This window comes from Camellia sinensis, chromosome 14 (assembly GCF_055761805.1).
Source record: "Camellia sinensis isolate YWXY chromosome 14, ASM5576180v1, whole genome shotgun sequence".
Taxonomy (NCBI): Eukaryota; Viridiplantae; Streptophyta; class Magnoliopsida; order Ericales; family Theaceae; genus Camellia; species Camellia sinensis.
Window position 1 is genome coordinate 36960739 of NC_138974.1, and position 23811 is coordinate 36984549.

General features: G+C 28.9%; 1 protein-coding gene across 1 annotated transcript; it reads right to left on the reverse strand.

The window, feature by feature from the left end:
* Positions 1-673: 673 nt before the first annotated feature.
* LOC114320114 (3-ketoacyl-CoA synthase 11) lies at positions 674-7367 on the reverse strand. Its single transcript, XM_028267226.2, has 2 exons — positions 6676-7367; positions 674-1820 (listed from the first exon to the last, which is right to left on the reverse strand). The coding sequence occupies exons 1-2, from the start codon at positions 7246-7248 to the stop codon at positions 1017-1019; spliced, it is 1377 nt and encodes a 458-aa protein (XP_028123027.1). The 5' UTR covers positions 7249-7367; the 3' UTR covers positions 674-1016.
* Positions 7368-23811: the final 16444 nt, after the last annotated feature.

Genomic DNA, 23811 nt, shown 5'->3' on the forward strand with positions numbered 1-23811 from the left:
TCACCTGAGGATGCTGAGGTAATATAACCTAGGGGACAGTTGTGGGGACATATTTTTTGAGTACCAACACGTGGCCAAGGTGATACCGAAGTGTCAGCCGAGGTGCCACGTGTCTTGGTCATGACGCTGAGGTGATCTCGGCTAGTCCGAGGTTATTTCCGAAGATATCAGAATCCGGGATAAGCGGATAAGGGACAAGAGTCCTAGAATGGGAGAGGACTTTAGTTTGGATAAAGATAAGACTCTTACAGAGTTTATGCCAATCCTATTGGCAGTCCAAGATTAGCAGTAATCCTAAGTCCATTGAAGCTAGGCTTCTATTGAGATTAGGTAAGTGCTGGCTATAAAAGAGAGGCACCCCCATGGGTCTAAGGTACGCTTTTTATGCTCTGAATAGTGAATTGAACACTTTTTCTATCTTTGAGAGATAACTGACTTGATCATCAGAGTGCCCCCGGGTGGACGAACCACCGCCGGAATCTCTTCTTTCTATTGCTGGTCATTCAAGTGCTATCTAGTGTGGTCAGAAATTAACACACACAAATAATAATAATTTAAAAAATAACATTAATGCAAACCCAACTAATACAACCTAATTTGCAAACCCAACCTCTGCACGTAAGATAGAACAAGTGATTCACACACACGTTATTTGTGCAACTCCAAAAAAAAAATACACATACATATATAATGTGTGTTACTTAAATGATAAATACATCTATTATTACATCCATGATCATAGGTTTAAGACCTATTCTACTCTTTGCAACACTAGCAACGTTTATCAAGACAACGATAAAAAGGACACATTAAATAAAATAAAAAAAAGTTAGGAATCATGAAATTTTTTTTATGAAAATGATCACGAAAGAGTTATGATCCTTGGATTATCTTGATTAGTGTGTTGTACTTTATTCTAAGTGTAATCCAAGAGTCACAAAACTTTCATGATTATTTTTACGAAAGATTTTTCATAATACTTAACATTGCTGAAATGTGGGTGACGATTAGTTTAATCATGTCAATTTGGATGGTTCAAAAAAGTAAGGGAATGATCCAATGTTGCCAAGGTCCACAGGAAACCTATTAATCTCATCGCTCCATGGATTCCTATCCTTGCAATCAATGGTCCTGATGGCACGCCAAATCACACTAGCGCACTTGAACCCAGATCCAAAGGCCATCTGCCACACACGATCACCCTCCTTGATCCTCCCCTTGGCCTCGACATAGGCAAGTTCATACCACACTGTACTACTAGAAGTATTTCCAAATCTATACAGTGTCATTCTAGAAGCTTCCATATCAACTTCACTCAACCCGAAGTTTCTCTGCAGTTCGTCCAGTACCATTTTCCCTCCAACATGTGGCAAGAAGTGATCAAAAGCTCTCTTGAAATCAGGAACGTAGGGCTTGATGTCTGCCACGTGGAGCTTCCTTATGATGTAGTTTAGGAAAGAGAGGACTTGTTCAGATATGGGAAGGAGTAGGGGACCTAGTGTGGTTATGTTGGATTCAATGGCTTTGGTTGCCGATGTCAAGAGATCTTTGGTGGTAGTGACACCCAAGTGTCCTTCTCGATCTTCTTCTTGGAAGATGCAGTTGTATGAAGGGTCAAAACTTGCTGTGTGGGTGTGGACGGTGTGGATAAGCTGATATTTTGATGAGCGATGATCTGACAATCGATTGGAGAGGAGGATTGCGGCTCCACCAACCCGGAACAAGCAATTGATTAAGATTTTTGAACGGTCATTGCCAAAGTAGCAATTTTGGGTTAAGTTCTCTGTACTCACTACTAAAGCATACGAGTTTTGGTGCACCTGTTCAACATATATATTATATAAATAATCCATCAAAAAAAATAATCAAAATTAATAAATTGATGTGGCAAATTAGTTGTCCCCATCATTCAATTTTATTTAATTTCAGTGATCTGTTTCAAATAGAAATGTTTTGTTGCTAGACGTCACATCAATTTATAAGAAAATGTATTTAAAAACAAAAAAAAACAAAAAAAAAAAAAAAAGAGGAGAGAAAATTGCACATCATTTTCTTGTAGAAAAAAGAAAAATTGCACATCACTTGCACTATTGCACATCAATATTATACATGCTTTTCACACATACAATGATGCATATCAATTGATATGTAAATTTGATATAAAACTTTGGTTATCATAATATTACTCAATTTTTATCCCAAAAAAAAAAAAAAAAAAAAAATTAATGTGATAATATTTTTAAGATTATCAATTATGATAGCATATCTTTTTGTTTTAAAACATAAAAATATAAAATCACATGTAGAAAAAAAAGTATACAAAAATTCTTATTTACTCTTTTGTAATTTATTCTTTGGACAAACAAGTACAGATCGAGGCCTAGTAATTAATGTCTGTGTGTGCGTTTATGCACATGTGTATGTATGTATAGATAAAGTTTATTTTTTTGCTATAAAAAAATATATAAATATATAAAAAGAGAGCTATATATTGCTGACTTTTTAGCATAATGAAGTACCAAATTATATAAATTTTTATTATTAACTCGAGTTGTCTATAAACAAATAAAGAGTAAACTAGGAGCACAACACCACTGGGGGTGGTGATGTAGTGGAGAAAGTAATTCTCTTCACCAGGAATGACCCGGGTTCAAATTTTGGGAGGTGCGAAAAATGATTGGTTTTAACTAGTTTTCTTTGAAATCTTGCACTATATTCCAATTGATCCTAGATTCTGATCCTCGATTCTGTTAGTGTCTGGCTGAACTCTATTGATACCTTGGTAATGAATCTCTTCCTATGGATTAGATATTACCAATCTCTTCCTATGGATTAGATTAAATATGACCGGCAACTGGCTACCCCAAAATCAAGGCCCACAGATAAGGTGATGACACCATAGAACATCTTTTTTTCCTTGTTCACAAAAAAAAAAAAAAAAAGCCCTAAGAGCACAATGAGCTCAAAAAAATTTTATGCAACTGAATTATTGAGTTTATATAATTTCCCAAGATAATGAAAAAAATAATAATTATCATATATATCGACTAAAAATCAAAATCAGAACTGAAAAGGTAAAAGGTTGTTAAAATCGAGGTCTTACGTTGGATTGTTGGAGGTGTTTATATGATCGGATCGTAAAATCGAATTGAATATCGTAAGATCCTACAAAAAGGCAAATTACGTAATAATTTAATTTAAATAAATATTTCTTAAAAAGTATACGCAAAATAAACTCTACTAAAAAGAAGTGAAGATATTGTGAAAAATATAATATTTTATGTAAAATGTAAACATAATATTATACAATAGAAAGGCGCTGTTTGGGAATGGTGGGTTGAGGCTATTATAGCCTGAAATGAGAAATAAGCTAAAAAGCAAAACTGTTCAAAGTTTTTCAAAAAAATAAAAAATAAAAAATAAGCTTAGCGCCGAACAGTGTAGGCCTACACTGTCACAGCCTCAAAAGTCATCATCAACGGCTAAATTACCATTTTACCCCTTTACATCAATTTAAAAAATTATAATTTATGGACAAATTTGTCATTTTAAATTAAAACATCATTTCAACACACTTTTCAATACAACAACTCAACTAAAAATTCATCTCATCTTCCCAAACACAAAATCTAAAATAGCTTACTAAAATAGTCAAAAAGCCAAAAAACTTCTAAAATAATCACTTCCCAAACGAGGCCAAACTGGATGATAATATTATCTTAATATTACTCAATTTTTATCCCCCCCAAAAAATATTAATGCAATGATATTTTTAAGATTATCAATCGTGATAGCATATCTTTTTGTTTTAAAAAATAAAAATATAAAATCACATGTAGAAAAAATAGTATACAATTTTTTATTTTTTTATTTATTTTTTTGGTTACAGGAAAATCCTCCCACCCTCCCGCAGGTCCAAGGCAGCGCCCCATGAGGAGATCACCAGGGTGTCCTATTGTCCGTTCCGAATAAGAGACTATAACCTGAAAGTTTGTCCCGACCTCCCACACAAAATTTTTATTTACTCTTTTGTTATTCTTTGGACAAACAAGTACAGATCGAGGCCTAGTAATTAATGTCTGTGTGTGCGTTTCTGAACATGTGTACCTATGTATAGATAAAGTTTATTTTTTGTTGATAAAAAAATATATAAATATATAAAAAGAGAGCAATATATTGCTGACTTTTTTCATAATGAAGTACCAAATTATATAAATTTTTATTATTATAACTTGAGTGGTCTATAAACAAATAATGAGTAAATTAGGAGCACAACACTATCGGGGTGGTGATCTAGTAGAGAAAGCAATTCTCTTCACAGGGATGACCCAGGTTCAAATCTTGAGAGGTGCAAAAAAATGGCTAGTTTCAACTAGTTTTCTTTGAAATCTTGCACTATACTCTAATTGACCCTAGATTTTGTTAGTGTTTAGCAGAGCTCTATTGATACCTTGGTAATGAATCTCTTCTTATGGATTAGATTAAATATGATCGGCAACTAGCTACTCCGAAATCAAGGCCCACGGATAAGGTGATGACACCATAGAACATCTTTTTTTCCTTGTTCACACAAAAAAAAAAAAGAGAAAAAAAAAAACTAGGGGCACAATGAGTTCAAAAAAATTTTATGCAACCAAATTATTGAGTTTATATAATTTATATAGTTTCCCAAGATAATGAAAAAAATAAAAATTACCATATATATCAACTGAAAATCAAAATCAGAACTGAAAAGGTTGTTAAAATCGAGGTCTTACGTTGGATCGTTTGAGGTGTTTATATGATCGGATCGTAAAATTGGATCGAATATCGTAAGATCCTACTTAAAAGGCAAATTATGTAATAATTTAATTTAAATAAATATTTCTTGAAAAGTATACACAAAACAAACTCTACTAAAAAGAAGTGAAGACATTATGAAAAATATAATACTCCATATAAAATGTAAACATAATATTATACAATAGAAACTAGATGGTAAATGTTTTGCATTTCATCAAAAAAGAAAGTGAAGAAGAAGAATTCTATAACGTAATACTTTGTAAACTACAACAATGCATAAAGAGTGAAGAACTAATATTTAACAAAGTCGAATATGAAAATAGATTGAGAAGTCAAAAGAGCAGCTTAACCGAATAATAAAGTTTGTCATTAGCATCCTTAGTGGAACGGCTTCAAGTCATGAAAATTGTCTCTCAAAAAATTGGGATAAAGTTTCAATCATTTTATTCTCCTTAAACCTCACTAAAACTAAGTTTGTTTTTTTGAGTACAAAGTTTTTTTAAATTGGTATTATATTAAATGTTTGTTTCCTAGATAAAAAATAAATAAAAACTTCTTAGTTTACTTTTTTCAAACGTGACAACGTGACAAGTATGATATGACACTTTAAAAAAAATTAAAAACTGCTTAGTGTATTTTTCCCAAACATGACACGTGGCACTCTAATATGGCAGGTATGATGTGACACTCTAAAAAAATTAAAAACTCTTTAGTATATTTTTTTAAATGTGACATTATAATGTGACGGATATAATTTAAAAAACTTTTAGTGTATTATTTTTCAAATGTGACACTTTAATGTGACAGGTAAATGAGTCATTAAACATCCAAAAGAACTAAATGGATTACAAAAAAAAAAAAAATGAGATTATATGAATTACAAATCCAAAATATAAAATTTATTGGTCAATCTCCCTATTTGTTTATTTTTTATATTCATTTGGACTACATAAATTAATATTTAGACAACAAATATAAATACAATAAAATAGATTATAAAATATAAAATAATGCTTATAAATTAGATCGGATTCGGATCAAAATTTCACAATTTTATAATATTCCATCACCAAGATCGAAAGATTTTACTTCTAAAAAAATTATATACGATCTGAATCGATTATCACTAAATGGATTGTAAGAGCATCTCCAATGGTTGTTGCTATAATACCATTAATTGCTATTGCTATCATTTGACAATGAATAATATTATTTTGTCAAATTATAGCAATGGTGCTCCAATGGTCACTTATTATTTTGACAATTCTCAACCAACTTTCCTTCTAAGTTTGTAGATGTTGTTTGGATATAGATTTTTTTGTAATTTTATTTTTGTTTATTTTTTATCTTTTATGACCTTTTTTTTAACTATTTGTAAAAAAAAATTATATATTTATATTATTTCCGACTAGACATATATAAAAAATTAGAAAAATTAGAAAAAATATAGTATATGTAATTAAATTTGAAAAATTACTTGATTTTCTACTGTTTCAATTTTGTTTTTTTAACTGAATTTGGAGCCACAAATATGTTCATATTTGCTAATGTGACATGTTTGGCAATTGCTATTTTACTTGTCAAATTTGATAACAGATATGACATATACCATCTTTAGTAAGTAAAATAGCAAGCCATTAAAAACTCACTTTTTATCACTATTGCTATATTATACCTTTAACAAATATTTTGAAAGTTTCATGGGAGATGCTCTAAGATAGTAAGATTTGAATCAAAATTTTGATAGCCATAAACTGAAGTAAATAACAATAAAACCGATTGTTCTACCGGTTTCTTTAAACACCCACAAGGCATAAACTTTGAACTTTCAAATTTTAAATAATTTTTGTGAGTTAGTAATATTATTTTTAAGATATAAATAAAGCTAGCTACCTGAAGAAGCTGTTTGGCAAGGCCAATGGCTAAAAGTCCAGCGGTGCATCCCATCCCAGTAAGATTATAGCTTGCAATATTGTCTCTAAGCTTGTATCGATTCACTATCCAGCTTGAAAGAGAAGGTGTCACGTTAAAAATACAACAATTTACTATTAATATCCCAATATCTTCAAATTTCACTTTGGTCTTCGCTAGTAGTTCGTCTAGGGCTCCAAAAATCACCATCTCCGACTCTCTCATCGCCTCTTCCATGGACACGTTAGGAGGGTCTTTCAAGAAGGCCTCGGGCAAGTAGGTAGAGTCGCCGAGCCCTGCTCTCTCCATCATCATCTTCATGAACTCCAAAGTCTCTTCTTTCATATTTCCGTAACGTTTGGCTTGGGCCACGGTGACCTCTCTGGTGACGGACTGAGCAATCGGGGGCTTATAACATGCGAAATCTAACATAAACACTTTGCGCGAAGGTTTTGCGATGAAAATACGTGACACGACAAGCATTGAGAGCATGAGTATTAGAAATGGTGCACTCAAACAGTTGAAATTGATTGGCATGACCAGATCGGTGAACATGAAGTCTAGGAGATCCAATGGGCTGACAAGGGTTAACCTTTCTCTTTCTCTTTTCTTTTCTTTTCTGTGTGAGAGAGGAATGAATGGAAAGAAAAAAGTTTTCTTGTGTATATTTGATACTCCCGTTTTATCAAAATACTAGGTATAGGTAGAGTTTTGTAGATGTGATTTGAGAGTATGAGTTGTATTTTAAATTTGTATGTTGTGAAATTATGATTTGAGTATAGAAAATTTGTTTGGTAAAGAGTTTTGATTTGAGTGAAAAATTGTTGATGTGACATTTGAAATTTGATACAAAAATTTACAACTCATACAACTCAAAATTATTTAAAGAACATAAAAAATTTTAGAAAATTTTAGAAAATATTTTTTTTGATTATATATCAATTGCAAAAAAAAAAAAATCACTATTCCGGTCAACTGGCCGGACGTCCCGTTTTGAAAAAAAAATTGAAACACACGTTCGGTTTTGACAGAACAGACAGAGCGTTTTGCAGAGTTGTGGAAAATTAATTCCACAGCTCCATCCAAACACCATACTCAAGCTACCACGTTGAATCACATTTTGAAATCACAACCAAATACAGCCTTAGTCTTTTATTTATTTTTTATTATTTTAAAATATTAAATTTTTCAAAAAAAATTAAAAATTAAAAAATTATAAATTTTCATTTTTTTATTCTTTTAAATTTATTAATAACATAAAAAATATAATTACAATAAAAAAAATGTTGTACGTCTCAAATTTTCTACCAAACAAATGATTAAATATCTCACATGCGGACCACACACCCATGTGAGATATTTGATCATTTATTTAGTAAAAAATTTAGTGTCCCTAACATTATTCTTATGATAATTAATATTATCAAAAAAATATACTATCAAAAAGTAATTTTATAAAATTAATATTTTTAAAATATAATAATTATATTGACAAAAAAATTAAATTTCTCAAAAAAACCCATTATTTTGAGACGGATTAAAAATTCTAACACTGTATTTGGTTAGAGAATTTAAAAAATAATTTGAAAATAGAAATAAAAAGAAGATAAAATATGAATAAAATATATTTATATTTTATTTAGTTTTATATATTTTTCTAAATTTTTTCTCAAATCTTCTTAGGCCTCGTTTGGAAACATGCTAATTTAGTAACTTTTTTGCTATTTGGCTAAAATATGAGCTAAAAAAAATAGTATGTTTGGGATGACTTTTTGGATTTTTACGAAAAGATGTGTAAAAAGTAGAGAAAAAATTTAGGGTTCGTTTGGTTTGTATTTTTGAAAAATTTTTGGGAAATTTTCTCTACAAATAAGTTTTTAAAAGTAATCAAACCAAACAAATTTTTCCAAAAAAATTTCTCAAAACTTGTAAACCAAACAAGTTTTCCAAACATATCTCTCTCTCACACACATCAAATCAATCACTTTTTTCAAAACTCTATCTCAAAATAATTTTCCAAAACATCTTTTTAAAAAAAACCAAACCAAACAACTTTTCATACTTTTTATCTCTAAAACAAATCTCTCAAACACAAACCAAACATATCCATAATCTTTAACTTTTTGGTATGGATTGTTGGCTTTTTGGCTTTTTTAGTAACTTTTTGACTTTTTGGCTAATCCGGCATGTTGCCAAACGAGGCCAGAAAGTCAAGAACCCATACCAAAAAGTCAAAGATTCTATTTTCTCTTTACTTTTTGCACATCTTTTCGTAAAAAGTCAAAAAATCATCCAAAACATACCAATTTTTTAGCTCATATTTTAGCTAAATAGCCAAAAAGTTACTAAATTAACATGTTCCTAACTTTTTGACTTTTTTACTAAACAGAAAGTGTAACGCCCTCAAAATAAACCCATTATATGTATATCATCAACATGCATTATTTAAAAAAACAATTTATTAATTCATTCATCAGAGTATTACTAAATAAAAACATTACATGTAACATCAAATTAAATGCCCTATGGGCTTACATCTTTCCAAGCCAACACTTGGACACAAAATAAGAGTTCTAACTCAAATACAAATAAAGCCCTAGGCTTGATTATTTATCAAATAAAAACAAACAACTAAAGATAGTCTTCAAAATCCAAATCCTTCCAAGCTAAGTCCTGGGAGGTAGCTTATCACTTGGACCTGAAAATGATGTTCCCATAAAGGGTGAGCCACAGCCCAGTAGAAATATACTAAACCAAATATAAGCATTGAATAAAGCATTAGTATTTAATAGATGGTTAACCAAGATAATCAATTACATCATTATACAGTCTCATGACACTAATGTCTAAAACACGTTTTACTTTCCAACATTATCAATATGGTTCAGAACCTGGCCAAACTTACAACAGTGAACTATATATACATCATATTCACATTCTTCCAATGTCAACAAACAATTGAGACTCAGGCTCAAATCAAATCACTTCATACTTCCAGTTTGATACACATTTTAGTGTTGTATCAATAAAACACTTCAATATAAATAAGCACACATAAAAGTGATGCTAATGGAGTCTATCCCCTATCTCCTCCCAAACAAAATCCGGTTTAGAGGTCCATCCCCTATCTTCCCCTAAACCATGGAGTACATCCCCTATCTCCTCCCACACAAAACAATGTATGCAAACACATAACATATACAACACACAATCAATACACATAATGTTTGTATTAATTCAGCAGTCAAAATTGATGACTTAATCAATGATTAGTTTCAGTTATCCCTAATCCACATGCAGTGTCTACAACAAGCACGACTATCCTCCACCGATAGCCCAAAACAGTTATTTCTAGACTTGGAAATAAATATACCAACAATTCAATAGGCGAGTGATTTACGTTATCCAACTACACCATTTAATCAATAAATTTCCCAATTTCATGAATTTAACCAAATTCCCCGATTCCCTTAAATTAATTATACAAATTAATTAATTAATACAACTAGGGTTTTTCCCAAAATTATCAAAGTAACCCCAACATATCAATATACCAAAACTTAGAACAAAACTTATAAAATGGAGTAGGAAATCCCTACCTCGAAGAAAATAACCCGAATGGAGAAGACAGAGATAAATACCCAAATTCCAATGTGTTCCAAATCACCAAATGTTCAGATTAAATGGAAGCCTTCGACTCACTCTATCTTTTTAATAAAGGATCTAAGGTAGAAACTCACTCTAAGTAGATCAATCCTAAGAGAGAAGGTGTGTAGAGGGAGAGAGAACTCGTAACTTGGGTTTTGGAATCTGAAAGTGTATGAAAAACTGATCAGAAACACGTTGCTGCCTATTTAAACCTGACAGGCTCGCTCGAGCGAAGACTTGGTCGCTCGAGCGACAAGACACACGAAAACCTCGCTCGAGCGAAGAAAAGCTCGCTCGAGCCAAGAATGCAATGCTTCAGGTCTGCAACCCTGGAGCACGCTCGAGCAACAGAATGCTCGCTCGAGCAAGGAACTCGAAAACATACACCTCGCTCGCTCGAGCGAAGAAAAACTCGCTCGAGCGAATAAGCACTGCCCTCAGGTCTATACCAGACGCAGTCGCTCGCTCGAGCGAAGAAAATCTGGATCGAGCCAGAGGACACAAAAACAAACCTCACTCGAGCGACCAAATCCTGGCTCCAGCGACCAACCCAAAAACTGGACAGCAACACTTGGTTTACGAACCCAACCAACCTGAAACAAACCTGCCCAACACATCCTATAACTCCAAATGAGAAAATAAAGGACAACAACAACAAATATACAATGACTGAATAAACGGAACCCAAGTCCGGATACAATAATCAAAAGGGAAAAGACCGGAGTCGCTATAGAAAGGATCCCAAACGATGCCTAAATATAAAATAAAATAAAATAAACACTAGTGTGATAGCATGGAGTGCTTTAAGGTCATGTGTTGTTATCCTGATTCATGGGTGGGTGGGATTGGCTTAGGATTGAAATAGACCCCACATATATCTTGTCTGTTTGGTTTATGGACTCTTGGATTATCACTTCAAGGGGATTGTTAGTCTTAGACCATCTCAAATGGTTAAATAAACGTATTACCAAATTTCAATTTGGTAAAATAGTACATTGTTTTTTGTTCCAATGGTTTTATCAATCCGATGTCAAATTGAGAACAATCTCAAATTTTTACCAAACTAAAAATGTGTTGCAGTGTTCAGCAAATTACCATGCGTAGCCGTTGAGTGGGAATCCACTGGATGTCCGGCTAGATGACCACCTCAAGCAAAATTTTGTGAAAATTTTACACTAGGAGGTCGACTCTCTCTTTGTTTTCTCAGTAAAAAAAAAACTTAGGGAAAGTGAGAAAGACAATATACCTCAATTGGAGCTATTCATAGTGGAAAACCAGCACCATTTGTAATATACGAAGTTGAATTCATCACAAACAAAGATCGAAATATATAATAAATGACATATATAACTAGATTTGCCATCAATCATCACCGATCGATACATATCCAATGAATTTGCAAAAAATGAAATCACGCGAATTCGTGCATTGATATAAATAACACGATAGTATACAGAGAGAGAGAGTAGTGGAGGTGATTGAAGTTTACCGGGTTCAGTTCCATGAGAAATGAAGAAGAATTTACAGAAATCAAACGCAACTCTCTTTGTTATGTATGTGTCTTCCATTTTCACTTTCCGATTGACCGGTCGGTCGTCCCCCTGACGTCCACTTAGAATTAATGAAAGTTACATTACACCGTTGGAGCCGCTCATAACAGATTGAGGAAATAGTCAATTTTTTACTTAAATTTGGTGAAAAAAATACTAAACTGTTGGAGATGCTCTTACAGAGTGATGGGATTGGGATGCCTTCAATACAGGTGGGATTGAAAAACTAATCCCACGACACTATGTTCAAGGCTTTTTTTATTTTTATTTTATAATAGTGTGTTTGTAAATTTTTTATTTTATTTCTTTACTAATCATCTTTCATACTATCATTAAAATAAATATACTTTTACTCTATTCTATCATTAATAATTTTTATATTAATAATTTATTCACTAATTATTTTTTCACTAATAATCTCACCAACCTAAATCCGTTAAACAAATACAACGTAAATGATGCGATTGATCACTTTGAATGGGATTGGAGCCTGTAGGGGTGTTCGCGGATCGGTTTTGTGCGGTTTGCGGTTCGGTTTTGACCCGCCTGCATCTATGCGGTTTGGGAAAAAGTCAACCCGCAACCGCCCGTAGTGCGGTTTGCGGTTTGTGCGGATAGGGTTTGCAAATGTGCGAGCGGTTGCGGGCGGTTTGCGGTTTACACTTTTTTCTTTAAAAATTAATTTTCGAGTTTTTTTTTTCCCAGCGAATTTAGACATCAAATTCATTTTATATATTTGCGATAACAATTTTTTAATGAGTTTACAAATAAAAATTGAATATCAATGCATTAAATGAAAGTGCTCAAAACAAAGAGACCCTACACTAACATTTTTGCCATGAAAAAAATGTATATCAATGCATTAAAGGTTGTACTCAATTAGAATTGTCAGTTCAGTAATCGATAATCAAACTATAAGTTCTATCGACCATTAGAAGGAAAATTTTATTAGGAAAAAGTGGATGAATTACCAATGAAAATCATATAAGAAACCAAGTTTAGGACTTGATAATTCTACGGCATTAAGAAAGTTGAGAAATACTTAAAAATAAGGATCCTAGTGTCATAGAGAATATAATGGTACTCCTGTAAAAGTTACAAAGTTGGTATATAAAAAAAAAATAATAATAATAATTAAAGTGCGGGCGGTTTTTGCGGGTTGCGGGTTTAAACCGCGACCCGCCCGCAACCCGCAAATTTGTCATATTTCAAATCGCATCTGCCCGCATTATATTTGCGAAACCGCCCATTTATATGCGGGTTTGGCGGATTGGGCGGTTTGAGCGGTTCGGATAAACCGTTGCCCACCCCTAGGAGCCTGCATACCAAACATAGAAAGGGCGCCTTGCTCGTAACCTTTCCATTTCTGGACAATAATCACCTACACGTGTGAGGGAAAGAGTTTGGAATTTTATCAGATATAGGGTCATCTTAGAAAGATAATTAAGGCTTCGTTTAGAAAGTAATTTTTTAAATTTAAAAATTTAAAAAATTAAAAAGTCAATAATTTATACTAAAAAATTAAAAATTCTTTTCTCTATATACTTTTTGCATATCTTTTCATAACAAAATTAAAAGTCATCTCAAACATACTAATTTTTTTATATTATATTTTATTCAAAAAGTAAAAAAATTACTGAAAAAGTCTATTCCCAAACGAAGCCTAAAAGTGAGGTTTTTAATTGTTTTTCATTTTTTAAAAAAAATATATGTAAAAAATATATAAAATGATATGATTTCAAATAGATTAAAAATTAAAAGATAATTTTTAATTATCTCAACAATGATTGAGACCCTTAAATTTGAAGATCTCTATAATTCTTAAAATGATTTGAACCATTTATTTGTGAGAGATAAAAACAACAACAACAACAACAACAACAACCACACACATAAATGATTTAGGCTTCATTTAGGAAGAAGGGTTGGGTTAGGTTTTGGACTATTTTAGCCATAACAAGACGAAATAGGTTTTTTAGCTTAATAAGACAAAACGTTACATCCAACCCATAATTATTATATTTTTTATCTCATAAAAAGTCAAAAAAATCAAAAAACTCTTTCCAAACGAGACTTTTAGTCTCAAATTAAAATAATCAAAAAATTTAAAAATCAAAAAACTAATCCACTCCCCAAACGAACACTTAGGTCTGATTTGGCATGTCTTGAAAAAGTCACAAAGTTAAAAAATTACTTAAAAAGTTAAAAAGTTATTACTATTCACAAAATATATATATATATATATATATATAAATAAATTTACACATAAAAAAATACAACTTAACTTTTTGCTGAAGTGATGGGCTGTCCGCGTGATTAGTCTTCTGTACTGGTCTAGAAATGATTGCCTCCTTCGCGAACAACCATTTAGACTGCGTTGTTCGGCCCGTGGGAGCCACCAAGGGTCACATTTTGATAATCTAAACCATTAATATGTAGAACTCATTGAGTACTATATGCCTGTAAAAAATCACGTTGATTGGATATCGCAAATTATATGATCAAATCAGTTTTGTATAAAAAAAAAAAAGATGGTGTTATAGTTAACTAGTGAACAAAAACTAATCCGATCAATGTGATTTCGCTATCCAATCATTGTGATTTTCTATAGATGTATAGTACTCGACGAGTTCTACATATTGAGCGATTTAGATTATCAAAATGGGACTCGTGGTGGCCCCACAGGCGGAATAACACAGTTCAAATAGTTGCCTATAAAGGAGGCAATCATTTCCTTATTTTCAACACTCTGCCAGAAAAATGTGTCGTACAATCTATTACATTTACTTTTTTTTATATACTTATTTATATAATTTTTTATTACTTATTTTTTTATAAAAAAATAAAAATTTAATCAAAATATTTTTTTTTTCCTCAATTTTTTCCCAAACAACCCTTTAAATCGCTTTAAGAGTTGGAACCCCAAAATTGAAGTCTGACGCAATTTCAAAATTATCTTCTTAAAGGACCCCAAAGTGGTTGTTCAAAAAAAAAATAGTACCCCAAAGTGAAGAACTCATTAAAGTGCAGGCAGCAACACGTAGAGCTACTACAACCAATGTAGGGTAATTAATGGGACAGCAATACGTACAGCTACAATCAGAGTAGGGTAATTAATGGCACAGTCAGACTTATTCAGTCTGCAATTATCATATCTACCAAAGATGGTTGACACCTCTAACTCAGAAGCTCGGAGTTCCAGAGGTGAGTTTCACCGTATGATTTATTGTTTTATTTTGTGAAAATGTCTTGTAATTTAAATTTTGTAATTTAAAAGTGACTTAAATTATCAAAATGATATTGTTTTGATCATTTTTATGTTGTTCTGTACTCAAAACGACGTCGTTTTGGCCATTTGAGCAAAATTTGAATTACAAAATTTGAACTATGTAACATTGTCGTTTGCCTTGTGATATTATATTTTTTTTTTCACTTTTTATGTATCTATATTTATATTTATACTATATAACTAGTATATCATCTGTACTATGTACGAATTGTGTTTACAATTATCTATATATGTGAATTGTGATTTTTAAATGTTTTTTTTTTTTAAATGTCTTTTTTTTTCTTTTTTTATATTATATTAAAGTTTAATATTTTGATAATAATCATATGTAGGGGTGTGCGCGGTGCGGTTCGAACGGTTTGAGAGTAAAATTATAAACCGAATGGCGGGTTGGTGGATTAGCGGATTGACAAAATGCGATTTGAGCGGTTTTTGGCAGATTGACGGATTGAAGAATATTCTAACTAATTATCATACATTTGCATAATATATAACACTAATTTGTATAATATTTTTTTAGATATATAATACAAAGTAATTTTACATAATATGTTTCATATATATAACTACTAATTTGTAATAAATTTCATATTTTAAATATCTCGCACACTCGTTTTTACATTGATATTTAATTGGAGGTTAAAAATATATATGTATTAACTATAACAGAGCGGAACGGTTCGGTTGGCGGATTATAAATTTTAAAGTTTAAACCGCGGTTAGCGGTTAGAGCGGTGCGGATTGATGCGGATCGGTGCGATTTTAGCGGATTGAGCAGTATTTTGCACAGTCCTAATCATATGTATTGGACTTTTCAAGAAATAAATGTCTTTTTTTATATATTATATTATATTAAAGTTTAATATTTTAATAATAATCATATATGTTGCACTTTTCAAGAATTTTATTTTATGCTTGTTCTTAATGCATTAAAGTGTTATTATGAGTGATAATAATCATATGTGTTGAGATTTTTCAAGGAATTCATATGTGTTGGATTTCAAAGAATTTTTTTTTGCATTAAAATGTTATTATGATTGTAAGACTTGGAAGTTGGGAAAAGTTAATAAATGCTAAGAATTTTTTTTTTAAATCAAAAAATCAAGAAATTTAGATTGGGAGATTGGAACTCCCATAAGCCTTGGGGTTAAAAACCCCATTTTGCTTAATATCTACTAGCATATCACCCGTACTATGCACGGGATTAAATTAAAAAAAAAATTATTTATAGTTATGTCAAACATATTTTTAAATTGTTAGTATAAAATATATGTAATTTTAAAAGAAAATATTGACATTGCATAATTAAAGTAATAAAAATAAGAATTTATTACATTTGTTCGAAATTCACTGAATAAGTAAAACAAAAAATAACTAAAATCTAAATTGTTGTGGGCCTTTCATTAACATTCCTGCATTGTCAATATGATAGTTAGTATTATAATTAATAAACAACGTATATATTATGTATTTATAAAATGTTATAAAGTAAAAATGTTATGCTTACATGTTTTTTTTTTTTTTTTACCTTCTGAAAGATATAGACATTCTTCAGACCAATCTATATTTAAAACAAATGTCACGCACGGTGCACAATCTAGTTGACGTGGCATTGTTAGTACAGGTATGATAATAAAAAAAATAGTAAATAAAAAAAATAACTTTTAAAAAAGAACCATTAAAATAGTAAATAAAAAGATTATTTAGAAACATTGAACAAACTACAATCACATTTTTCTTTTTGTGAGTGTTTATGTTTATCTTACTTCAATCATATTAAAAAAATCAAATTACAAACAAAAAGAGATAACTTCAATCGTACAAATCGCAATTTTTTTAATGCTATCTAACCACAATCATATTTTTCTCATAATAAAAAAAATAATTGAAAAAAAGAACCATTGAAATAGTAAATAAAAATATTATTTAGAAGTATTGAACAAACTACAATCACATTTTTTTTTTGGTGAGTGTTTATGTTTATCTAATATCAATCATATTAAAAAATAAAATTATAAACAAAATGAGATAATTTCAATCATACAAATCACAATTTTTTTAATGCTATATAATCATCATCAATAATTAAAAAAATCAATCGCAAATTAAGTCAATTGATAATTAAAAAACATAATAATTTATTTTTCAAAAAACATAGTGAGTTAAAAAGATCAATTACAATTTTTTGGGGTCAAAATACAATCTAATCATCATCAATAATTGGTACATTATGTGACCCTAATGAGTACAATCCATTTTGTTTTTCAAAAAACACAGTGAATTAAAAATCAAATCACAAATTAAGTGAATTGATAGTTAAAAAAAACACAATAATTTTCTTTCAAAACACACAGTGAGTTAAAAAAATCAATTACAATTTTTTTTTTCAAAATACAATCTAATCATTATCAATAATTGGTATTTTAAAAATCAAATCAGAAAAAAATCAAATCAAATCACAAATATTTTTATGCCATCTTACTACAATCATATTTTTTTCATAAATAATTGTAAAGAAAAATCATTAATATAGTAAATAAAAGATTAAATCACATTAAAAAAAAATCATTGAACAAACTACAATTACATCACATTTTTTCCATAATAAAAAAAATAAATAAATGAAAAAAGGTACCATTGACTAACTACAATCACATTAAAAAAAAAAAAAAAAAGAACAATTGAACTAATTACAATTATATTTTTTTTCTTTGTGAGTGTTTATGTTTATCTAACTTCAATCATATTAAAAATAAAATTAAAATAGTAAATAAAAAGATTAAATAACATTAAAAAAAAATGAACTAACTACAACAATCAAATTAAAAAAAAAAAGCCATTGAACAAAGTACAATCACATCATATTTTTTCCATAATAAAATAAATAAATGAAAAAAAGAACTATTAAACTAACTACAATCACAATAAAAAGAAAATAATCATTCAACTAATTATAATCGCATTTTTTTCTTTGTGAGTGTTTATATTTATCTAACATCAATCATATTAAAAAATCAAAAATAAAATTAAAATAGTAAAAAAAATCATTGAACTAACTATAACAATCATATTACAAAAAGAGCTATTGAACAAATTACAATCACATCACATTTTTTCCATAATAAAATAAATAAATGAAAAAAAAAGAACTACTAAACTAACTACAATCACATTTAAAAAAAAAAGAATTAATCAACTAATTATGCGCTATCTAACTACAATATTAAAACAATAAACAAAATGAAAAGTCAAGAAGGAGAAAACAAAAAGAAGACTTACTGTTTGCATACGTGGTCACTGAGGTTGAGAGTATAGAAGTGAGAAGTCAAGAAGGAGAAAACAAAAAGGAGACTCACTGTTTGTAATAGGTATGTGAAAAATTAGAAAGAGTGTGTGTATTGGAGAAATTAAAAAGACTTGGAAGAATTTAATAAGTGTTAAGTTTTTTTTTTCAAAAAAAATCAAAAAAATTAAGAAATTAAGGTTCAGATATTGGAACTCACACAAAACTTGTGGGTTAGAGATAGATATAAATAAATAGATAGATATGGATATTTATATTTGTTTTAAATTTTTTTTAATATACAAATTATTTGTTTTGGAAAAGGTACTACAGTAATGATGAGAGAAGTCAAAAAGTCTTGTGGGTTGAGAGAAGTTAATAAATATGCTGAGGTTAATTTTTTTTTAAAAAAAAACAAAAAATTAGAAAATTATGATTGACATATTGAAGCTCCCACAAGCCTTGGGGGTTAAAAACCCCATTTTGCTTAATATATAGTATAGATGTGTTGGACTTTTTTAGAATTTTTTTTATGCTTGTTCTTGATGCATTAAAGTGTTGTTATGGGGGATAATAATCATATGTGTTGAGACTTTTCAAGGAATTCATATGTGTTGGATTTCAAAGATTTTTTTTTTATGTTTGTTCTTAATGTATTAAAGTGTTATTATGAGGGTAAGACTTGGGGGTTGGGAGAAGTTAATAAATTCTAAGGTTTTTTTTTTTTAAATCAAAAAATCAGAAAATTTAGATTGGGAGATTGGAGCTCCCACAAAGCTTGAGATTAAAAACCCTATTTTTCTTAATATATAGTATAGATATAGATAGATATATCTTTTTATTTTTATTTTTGTGTGGTTTCTATTCGGGTATTTTTTTTTTCAATTTATTTAAGATGGAGTTGCGGGAATCTTTTTTTTAAAATTTAATTTATCTGTGGTTTTCATTTGTTTTTAATTATTATTATTATTATTTTTTGGTAAACTTTGTTTTTAATTATTATTATTTAGGTAAGTTGTGATGTGAGTTAAATATGTGATAGACATGTAAGTTTTATTGATTTAAAGTTTATTTAGATAAACTTTAAAGATTTTTTTTTTAGTTTTATAGTTTTTTTTGTTATGTTATAATATAATATATAAAATATAGGTAGATATCTACAACTTTAATAAAAAATATTATCTAATTTTTTTGAAAAGAGAAAATGAATGCAAGTTTTAATATATTTTTTTTGAAAATTTGTGAGAGAGACTAAGAGGGAGAGATTATGAAATATTTTTGTTATTAAATAAATAAATCAGTCAATAGTTTTTTTTAATCTATTTTGTAAATTAAAAATCAATAATTTTGAAAAATTGATTAATTTGTCTCATTAAGTGATTTAAAATTTTGATAGATATACATAAAAAAAACATAATTATATTATTAAATCATAATTCAAATTTAGATGTTATATCTTTTTGAGATCTATAGCTAAATTCTTATACTTTTATATTTTTATTTTTGTGTGTAACCATAGTGTACGAGAGAAATTGAAAAGAGTGTTGCAATAATTATGAAAGAAGTCAAAAGAGATTGTGGGTTAGGAGAAGTCAATAAATGCTGAGGTTGGGTTGAGAGAAGTTAGTAAATGCTGGGTTTTTTTTTTTAAATTAAAAAATTAGAAAATTAGGATTAGGAGATTGAAGCTCCCACAGGCCTTGGGGTTTAAAACCCCATTTTGCTTAATATATAGTACTAGCCTATCACCCGTGCTATGCACGGGATAATTATAGATATTTATATTTGTTTTAGATTTTTTTTAATATATAAATTATGTTTTTTAAGATTTTTTTCTAATCACTAACCATAATGTGTGGGAGAAGTTGAAAAATGTATTGCAGTAACTATACACGAATTGTATCTATAATTATTTGTATGAGGGGATTTTAAATACTGATCAGGAGATTTTGACCAAATCAATAATTTCAGGCATGTGGAAAGATATGGGGATTAAAAAAAGTTAATAAATACTAATCAGGGGATTTTGACCAAATCAATAAATGCTGAGTTTTTTTTTTTTTTAAATAAAAAATTTTAAAAATTCAGATTGGGATATTGAAGCTCTCATAGGTCTTGGGGGTTAAAAACTTCATTTTGCTTAATATATAGATAGATAGATAGATATATCTTTTTCTTTTTATTTTTATTTTTATGTGGTTTCTATTCGGGTATTTTTTTTTAAATTTATTTAAGATGGAGTTGTGGGTATCTTTTTTTTTAAAATTTAATTTATCTGTGATTTTCATTTGTTTTTAATTATTATTATTTAAGTAAGTTATGTTGTGAGCTAGATATGTAATAGACATGTGAGTTTTATTGATTTAAAGTTTATTTAGATAAACTTTAAAGATTTTTTTTTTAGTTTTTTAGTTTTTTTGGTTATGTTATAATATAATATATAAAATATAGGTAGATATCTACAACTTTAATAGAAAATATTATCTGATTTTTTGGAGAAGAGAAAATGAATGCAAGTTTTAATATTTTTTTTTTGAAAATTTGTGAGAGAGATTAGGAGGGAGAGATTATGAAATATTTTTGTTATTAAATAAATAAATCAGTCAATAGTTTTTTTTAATCTATTTTGTAAATTAAAAATCAATAATTTTGGAAAATTGATTAATTTGTCCTATTAAGTGATTTAAAATTTTGATAGATATACATAAAAAATATATATATAATTATATTATTAAATCATAATTCAAATTTAGATGTTATATCTTTTTGAGATCTATAGCTAAATTCTTATCTTTTTATTTTTTATTTTTTTGTGTAACCATAGTATATGGGAGAAATTGAAAAGGGTGTTGCAATAATTATGAGAGAAGTCAAAAGGGATTGTGGGTTGGGAGAAGTCAATAAATGCTGAGGTTGGGTTGGGAGAAGTCAATAAATGTTGAGGGTTTTTTTTTTTTTTTAAATCAAAAAATTAGAAAATTAGGATTAGGAGATTGGAGCTCCCACAGGCCTTGGGTTTAAAAACCCCCTTTTGCTTAATATATAGTATAGATACCATATATTTATTTATATCTATATCTATATCTATCTATTTATTTATATCTATCTCTAACCCATAAGTTTTGTAGGAGCTCCAATATCCCTATCTAAATTTCCTGATTTTTTGATTTTTTTAAAAATAAAGCCTTAGTATTTATTAACTTCTCCCAACCCCCAAGCCTTATTCTCATAATAACACATTAATGCATTAAGAACAAGTATAAAAAAATTCCTTGAAAAGTCCAACACATATGAATTCCTTGAAAAATCTCAACACATATGATTATTATCCCTTATAATAACACTTTAATGCATTAAGAACAAATATAAAAAAAATTCCTTAAAAAGTCCAACACATATGATTATTATCAAAATATTAAATTTTAATATAATATAAAAAAAGAAGATATTTAATTCCTTAAAAAGTCCAACACATATGATTATTATCAAAATATTAAACTTTAATATAATATAAAAATGAAAAAAAAAGAACACATTTTTTTTTAAAAAAAAAGATATTTAAAAATCACAATTCACATATATAGATAATTGTAAATACAACCCGTGCATAACACGGGTGATATGCTATCTATATCTATACTATATATTAAGCAAAAGGGGGATTTTAGCCTCAACCTTTGTGGGAACTCCAATCTCCCAATCTAAATTTTCTGATTTTTTGATTTAAAAAAAAAAATCTTAGCATTTACTAACTTCTCCCAACTCCCAAGTCTTACCCCCATAATAACACTTTAATGCATTAAAAACAAGTATAAAAAAATTCTTTGAAATTCAACACACATAAATTTCTTGAAAAGTCCCAAAACATATGCTTATTATCCCTTATGACAACACTTTAATGTATTAAGAACAAGCATAAAAAAAAAATTCTTGAAAAGTCCAACACATATGATTATTATCAAAATATTAAATTTTAATATAATATAATTTAAAAAAAGGCATTTAATTCCTTGAAAAGTCCAACACATATGATTATTATCAAAATATTAAACTTTAATATAATATAAAAAAGGAAAAAAAGAAGACATTTAAAAAAAATTAAAAATCACAATTCACATATATAGATAATTGTAAACACAATCCGTGCATAGCACGGGTGATATGCTAGTATCTATGCTATATATTAAGCAAAAGGGGGTTTTTAACCCCAAGCCTTGTGGAAGCTCCAATCTCCCAATCTCAATTTCTTGATTTTTTGATTTTTTTTTATAAAAAAAATCTTATCATTTATTAACATCTCTTAACTCCCAAGTCTTACCCTCATAATAATACTTTAATGCATTAAGAATAAGCACAAAAAAAATTCTTTGAAATCCAACACATTAATTCCTTGAAAAGCCTCAACACATATGATTATTATCACTCATAATAACACTTTAATGCATTAAGAACAAACATAAAAAAAATTTCTTAAAAAGTCCAACACATCTATACTATATATTAAGCAAAAGGGGATTTTTAATCCCAAGCCTTGTGCGAGCTCCAATTTCTCAATCTAAATTTCTTGATTTTTTGAATTTAAAAAAAAAACCTTAGCATTTATTAACTTCTCCCAACCCCTAAGTTTTACCCTCATAATAATACTTTAATGCATTAAAAACAAGCATAAAAAAAAAATTCTTTGAAATCCAACACATATGAATTCTTTGAAAAGTCCCAACACATATGATTATTATCCCTTATAATAACACTTTAATGTATTAAGAATAAGCATAAAAAAAATTCTTAAAAAGTCCAACACATATGATTATTATCAAAATATTAAACTTTAATATAATATAATAAAAAGAGGAGTGATGGAGACCCCCTCCAATCACCACCCCACACACATGTGGCAGGTGGTGATTGGAGGACAGGGGAAACAAAAAAAGAAAAAAGAAAAAGAAAATCCAACCAATGAGAGAGAGAGAGGGGGTCAAAGGGGGTTGGAAAAAAGGGGGTCTTAGACATTTTTGTAATAAAAAAAAGATATTTAATTCCTTGAAAAGTCTAACACATATGATTATTATCAAAATATTAAACTTTAATATGATATAAAAAAAGAAAAAAAAAGAAGACATTTAGATATATGATAAAATTATGTGTTATGATATGTATGATTTTTTGATTTGTTATATAACCAATAATGTCGACTCCAATTTTATTATCATATCATTTTTGATGATTTTATGAGTTTTATATATTTCTTCCGAATTCATAAAAAAAAAAATTACAATGTGTAATTGTTTTCAACAGATATATATAAAACAAATACTAAGATAATTCTCTTATCTAAAAAAAATACTAAG

Bases quoted from the DNA above. Each gene is read 5' to 3' on its own strand.
- LOC114320114 (XM_028267226.2), bottom strand. From the start codon at position 7,248: ATGTTCACCGATCTGGTCATGCCAATCAATTTCAACTGTTTGAGTGCA. The intron at 1,821-6,675 runs GTAGCTAGCTTT...TATGTTGAACAG, and splicing joins TTGCCAAACAGCTTCTTCAG to GTGCACCAAAACTCGTATGC.